Here is a 6,967-nt window from a genome sequence, read left to right as displayed (position 1 = left end):
TATATTAAAAATTAAAAATGACGTTTCTTTTTAATATTCTTTTTTCTAATACGAAACTTATTACAAGAGAAATTAGTAAACATAACATTTGATTACTATCAATTATATGATAGACCAATAATCATATCCTTCAATTAATTATTCAATCAATCTTAGATCTTAAAATCAGTGTATATGAAAAATGAAAGATATCATTAAGAGTATTTTGATAAATTTACATATTGATTATTTCTTTTGAAACATTCTTTTTTGTTACTACTCTCTCTAAGTTTATTTATATATACTTAAATTTTTTTAGCTGAAATATAAATAAATTTAATCAATTCAATTTTATTTAATATTTTTATTTCAAAAATATCTTTAAGATAATAAATAAGAATATCACTTACGATAAATATAATAAAGGTATGTCAAAAATGTAACTAAAAATATTTTAAAAATCTTAGTGTATGTTTTTATATGAAACTGTAAAAATTAAATAAATTTAATTATATATCTTTCTTTTTAGTACGTGTAAAATTAATTTTTTTTTATTTGTATAAAAGTTTAATTAAGAAGAGTATCCCATAACAAAATAATTACCTAACACTCTGGACAAGTGATGACTTCGTTGGTATAAATGTGAAAAGGAAAAAAGGGATACAACATGATATTGATACTTACAATACGTTCCAAAAATTTATAACATATAATTACGAAAGAAAAATTTTGAGACACTAATTGATGGAATAGTCATTCTCAAAGGAACTAACATGAGTGTCACGGTATTTAGAAAGATTCAATATAAATAAGATTAGTAGACTTAAATTCATTTTGAGTTATAGATTATCAGATATTAAGAGTATTTATGGATTGGATTTTAAAAAAAATTAAATTAAATTAAATCGATCTATTTCATAAAAGTAGATCTGAGAGTTTTTTACTCAAATAATACTATTTTTAAAAAAATTACCCAAATAACAACTGTGCAAATTTATTTCTAACTAGCACCATTTACTGTTCACATTCAGAACGGACCGTTCTGATTTCAGAATGGGACGTTTCAATTAAAAAATAACACATGACGAATGAATCAGAACGGACCCTTCCGGATTCAAAATTAGTACATAAAATTCAATACAACAATAAAGATCAATGGTGACGGAAACTGATTATGTTGTTTTCTAATGTCCATCTCTGTTTTAATCATGCTAGACTTTGCCGCAATCACACCACATTACATTTAGCCTTACTGTAAATCTCCCAACGGCTCATGCAAGTAAGGGATATGAACTTTCTAGAACTTGTCGCAATCACACCACATTACATTTAGCCTTATTGTAAATTTCCCAACGGGTCATGTGAGCAAGGGATATGAACTTTATGAAACTTGCCGCAATCACACCACACTACATTTAACCTTATTGTAAATTTCCCAACAGGTCACGCGAGCAAGGGATATGAACTTTATGGAACTTGCCACAATCATACCTTGTCACAATCACACCACATTACATTTAGCCTTATTGTAAATTTTCCAACGGGTCATCCGAGTAAGGGATATGAACTTTCTGGAACTTACCACAATCATATCACATTTCATTTAGCCTTACTGTAAATCTCTCAGCGGGTCATGCGAGCAACATAATCAATTTCCGCCAACATAATCAGTTTCCCAGCGAGTCAGCCAAAGTCCAGCAGGATTAAAACATAAATAAACATTAGAGAACAACATAATCAATTTCCGCCACCATTGATCTTTATTGTTGTATTGAATTTTAATAAATTTATTTAGTTATATTTATAATGTTAATATTCAATAAATTTAATTATTTGATGTTAGTTTCTGAGTTTTGATATTTGATAAATAAATAAAAAATTATTTATAGGCCAGAACGACCCATTTTGGTTCCACTTTTTATGTACTAATTTTGATTCCGGAACGGCCTGTTCTGATCCACTCGTCATGTGTTATTTTTTTTAAATTGGAACGGCCCATTCTGAACGTGAACAGTAAATGGTGCTAGTTGAAAAAATAAATTTTCACAATTGCTATTTGGGTAAAAAAATTTTAAAATAGTATTATTTGAGTAAAAAATTCTAGATCTGATTCATTTTTATAAAATGAATTGATTTGATTTTTTTTATATAATATGAATCTTTTTTTAACCTAAATCGGTTCGATGCGGTGTGGTTATTCATTTAATACATATGAATTGATTTTTTTAAAGAAAAATTAAACCAAGCTGATTCACATTATAAAAATGAATTGGATAACTAACTCAATTTGCAAAGTGGATCGATTCAAATTTTTTTCAAAATGGATCGAATTAAAAAAATGGATTGGATCAATTTGAATTCTTTCTCAAAACAAATTGAATTAAAAAAATGGATTGAATCGATATGATTTTTTTTCACACCTTTACTTAATATTTAGCCCCCACTTCTCTTGTATATTTTATTTTATTTTGACCTTGTATTTTGCGTCAAGTAACATATAATTTTATTTTCTTTTATTTTTTTATATTTGGGTGTAATTAGTAGATTATGAGATGTAACTAGTATGTAACACAAGTAATTAAATGAGTTTGTGATTAGGCCTAGGTGAAAAGCCTATGTTTTCATAAATGGGATATCCACATTAGTGTGTATTCTACATCTTACTATAGGCTACACAATTTTGTTTAGTCACATGCACCATACACTAGTCACACCATTCACACTTACCACGTGATAAATTCTTGTAGGTTAGATTAGGTCTAGATCATATGGGAGTACATGGCACATGGCTCTTACATATGTGGATTTTGGTGCCTAGAATTTGAATTTGAATTCAAATTGGGGTGTCATTCACCATAGGTTAGTCAATTACCTTGGTTTCTTAGCTTGTTCCATATGCTATAGGTTAATATATATATATATATATATATATATATATATATATATATAACTTTGCTTTGTACTTGGATGTCACTTTTGAGCATTTTATGAGAAAAATTATTTTGATTCTCTATTCAAAAGTCTTGAATCTCTCTAGAAGAGTGTGACTTCTTAAGATCTTTCATTAAAAAAAAAAAAAAACTTCTTTTTTGTAGCAAAATCAACACTTCTTAACTCATCCTTTAATGAAGTTGGCTCCACCTTTCCATTCTCTCCTTCCTACTATTTGAAGTCTTCTTTACAAATTTTGGAACCATTAATAAAGATCGAAAGAAGAACGTGAAGCAATCCTAATTCTATGCCTCAGCTTGATTTCATCACTAATGGTTTGATATTAGATTAGCCTCCTCATATAACTTTGTATGATAAAAGATGAAATTTTAATATACACATTATATTAATTATTAACTAATAATATTGTTGACATAACAAAATTGATTTACATCAAATGCACTGCCCATTACCCCTCGTAATGATGCCGAACCCAATTGTTACTTTAAGGATTCCTCTTCACTTATAAGAGGAACTTCTTCACATCTCATTTTGATGTCTTGAGCAGTGATGTGGTGTGGTAAGTATACTATTATATTAATATTAAATAGACTTAAATAGTTTTTACTTCCTACAAATTTAGTAAGTTTTAATTTTAGTTTCTGTATTTTTTTTAATAATTTTCATTATTCTAAAATTGGAACTATTATTATTATTTTTTATTTTTTATATAATTATTTTAATTATTTTTTATTTATTAAAAAGTTAAATGACCACTATTTAAATATTATCTATAATCGTTAGTTATATCCCATGTTAGTATTTGACATTTCTGAAAAATTTTATAAATTTTTAAAATAGATGTTTTACTCTTTTTTAATATATAAAATGACTACAAAATTTAAACCTAAAATTTTATTTATACTATTCTAACTATTGTTATTAGGTTGACCTAATGATCGATTATTATATATTTAATTTTCACTTGTGTATCTCTCCCAATTTTATTAATTTCATTTGATTTGGTCATACTTTTCATTGATGAATTTCTTTATAACCTTGTCTGGTTATATATATATATATATATATATATATATATATATATATATATATATATATATATATATATGTGTGTGTGTGTGTGTGAAATACCTGGTTTAGTTGTTTTGTTTCTTTCAAGATAATCTGTTCCTCTATGAATTTCTGTACAAGAAGTGGAAATGAAATTGTGTATTGCTTTTAAACATTACCATAAATGAAACAATACCAAGTTTATTAATGTCACCTTACCTGTTGGACTTTGATAAGATCACTACTACAGTATTAATTAAACTATAATATAACTCACCCTAATTAATTTACGTGTTCAGTAATAAATAATACAGAGATGACGCCTTTTATTGAAATTATGAGTCCTACAGTAGAACTTCCAGAAAGGTTAGTATCCTTTCTTTTATGATCGTACAGAAAAAATCCTACCAAGGCCAACGAATCGTGTGATCCGCATGCACCGGCAAAAGAAGACAAGAAATAAGACCTAAAATTTGGACTTACACTTAAAACTAGCGTATAGGATATTACCCCTCATTTATGCACATTATTTTAGTCGTATATGAAATTCATATACACAACTAGTTTGATACATGTGTCTCACTAAGTTCAATGATAATTACTATTTGTTATCATTAATTAATGTGAGATGAATCTAATATATCTAATTGGCGAGAAATAATATAAAAGGATGCATAAGTAAAAGATTATAAATAACATGAGGTGATTAGATAGAAAAACGAATGGATTATGTGTATAAAGATCATTGTTAAAGACGTGAGGATGCAACTTTCATCTAGTAATATATTAATACATGGTGACAAGACATTGGCCATCAATAATTGGAATTATTATATGAGCAAAGTCCACCAAACCGATGCTCACTGTTAATTAAAACTAATTGATTTTGTGATGTGATCATTGTATTATTACTATATATCAATAAGCCATCCATCAGCACTTTTATTCCTTTTCTTCTCCTTATTCTCCTTCTCCTTCATGTTCTTGAAGAATTAGAATTGATGGCTGTTAACAGTAATTGTTCAACTCAAATCTCACTTCAGAAATATGGTTCATTTCTGAAATATGCAAACAAAGAGTTGATCTCCAAACGAAGCTCTGTCCCGCAGAAAAAGGCACCAGTTGGTCCAGTAGTACTCAGAATCACAGCATCCATCAAGAACAAGGTCAATCCAATATCTTATTATCTTTCTTTTATGCTATTAATACTCCTGCTTCCATATGCTATGCTTTTATTTATTTATTTATTTATGATTAATTAGTAAACAAGAACTCTACCTTTAACAAGTCCCATATGGTTAGAATTAGATTGAGTTTATTTAGGAACTTTTTGTTAATTGATGCCTATTTTGCTTGTAAACAGATTTATGAGGACCAATCTCAGGGCATACTTTGTTATGAAGATGAGAGTGGAGAAATAATTTGTGAAGGGTACGATGAAGGACCTCGTTATCAACGAATTCCGAAGCCAACCCATCATCCAAGGTACAAAATCTTACCCAACCTAGTACTTAACTCTCTAATATAACCTTATAAAAAAAAGTAAGGAGAGAGAAGCTATTGAAGTCCAAATTAGTTCTTAAGGAATGTTAGGCTATGATCTCTTTCTAATATGGTTTTACTATTAACCAAAATTCATTAGAAATGATAAATTTTTTTGGTTTTATACTTTATTTTATAAAAAATTGTTTGGTTACAAATTAAAAACATTTTAAAGAATTTTTTATTAAAAATAATGAATATTTTTTAATGAAAAAATTCTTAAAAGTGCTTTTAAACTTGTATTCAAATAGATTCTAAATCTTTCTTGATTCAATAATAAAATTTATATATCAAAATTTATGATTTTTATCCGATAATAAAAACAACGTCAATGATGTTGCTGATATTTCTTTTAGTACTTTGGATACTTATCTGATTACCGGGAATTTGTTGTGCTCAGGGATGTTGAAATCATGAATCTTATACAACAACAAAGTTGGCTCCAGATAGTTAAAGGAGAAGAAATCAATCACTTAGCTAAAGGTGTTCTTCGTCCACAAGAGGATTTAAACTGCAACAAATGGCTTTAACCAATTCCAAACCAATCAGGCTTTTGTCACACTCAAAGGCCTTAACAGAGTTGCATGCAGTGCTAAGATGTATGAGACAGGAATAATAGCACAAAAATATGCTGTAACTGGTGAATCAAATAGAACATGTGCTGTCTTCAGCACATTTTTCATGCAAGTTGTACAAATTGACAGTGGTGATGCTTTTTCTTAATTGGTTTTTCTTTTCAGTCTGTTCATATAGTTGCTTGCACATCAGAATCTCATAAAAGAAAGGGAATTAATTATGTATAACTCACAAAGCAAAGAATTTGCCTGTGGATCAGACAATTATAGCTATATTATCAGTGACCTTGTGTCCTCATGGGCCAAAAATAAAAAAAATATGGTTACTGATAATAACTTTATGGTCGACGGTTGTCAAAAAAGAATTTCACACTTATTATAAATAATTAATATTAGAATAACATATATTTTTATCTCTTTAAAGTTTCTCAAGTATGGTTATAATTCCTAAAATGTTGTTATATTTTTTATCTTCTAATATGAAAATACGTCATTTTTAGTCCTTAAAGTAATTTATTGTATTGGGAAAAAACCCAAGTCCCGCCTATCCTAGATCATTAAAAAGGGTTACCCACCATTTATCCACGTACCAAGCCCAATAGTGCTGGACGTGAGGGGGTGTATTGGGAAAAACCCAAGTCCCACATCGACTAGAGATTAGGCAATTGAATAGTATATAAGTGAAAAGCAACCCTCACCTTACAAGCCGGTTTTGTAGGGTTGAGTTAGGCTTAATCCACTATTCTAACATGGTATCAGAGCCTTTTAGATCCACTTTAAATGGGTCACCCACCATTGATGCATGTGCCATAGGCATGAGGGGGTGTATTGGGAAAAAATCCAAGTCCCGCCTATCCTAGATCATTAAA

General features: G+C 28.6%; 1 protein-coding gene across 1 annotated transcript; it reads left to right on the top strand.

Annotated features, from left to right (window-relative positions):
- Window positions 1–4,820: 4,820 nt before the first annotated feature.
- LOC109817519 (uncharacterized) lies at window positions 4,821–6,271 on the top strand. The gene is made up of 3 exons (XM_020382784.3): window positions 4,821–5,147; window positions 5,345–5,466; window positions 5,924–6,271. The coding sequence occupies exons 1-3, from the start codon at window positions 4,983–4,985 to the stop codon at window positions 6,051–6,053; spliced, it is 417 nt and encodes a 138-aa protein (XP_020238373.1). The 5' UTR covers window positions 4,821–4,982; the 3' UTR covers window positions 6,054–6,271.
- The last annotated feature ends 696 nt before the right edge of the window (window positions 6,272–6,967 follow it).

The sequence above is a fragment of the Cajanus cajan genome, chromosome 5, assembly GCF_000230855.2.
Source record: "Cajanus cajan strain Asha chromosome 5, NIPB_CcT2T_4, whole genome shotgun sequence".
NCBI classification, from domain to species: Eukaryota; Viridiplantae; Streptophyta; class Magnoliopsida; order Fabales; family Fabaceae; genus Cajanus; species Cajanus cajan.
This window is presented reverse-complemented; position numbering and strand designations above follow the sequence as displayed.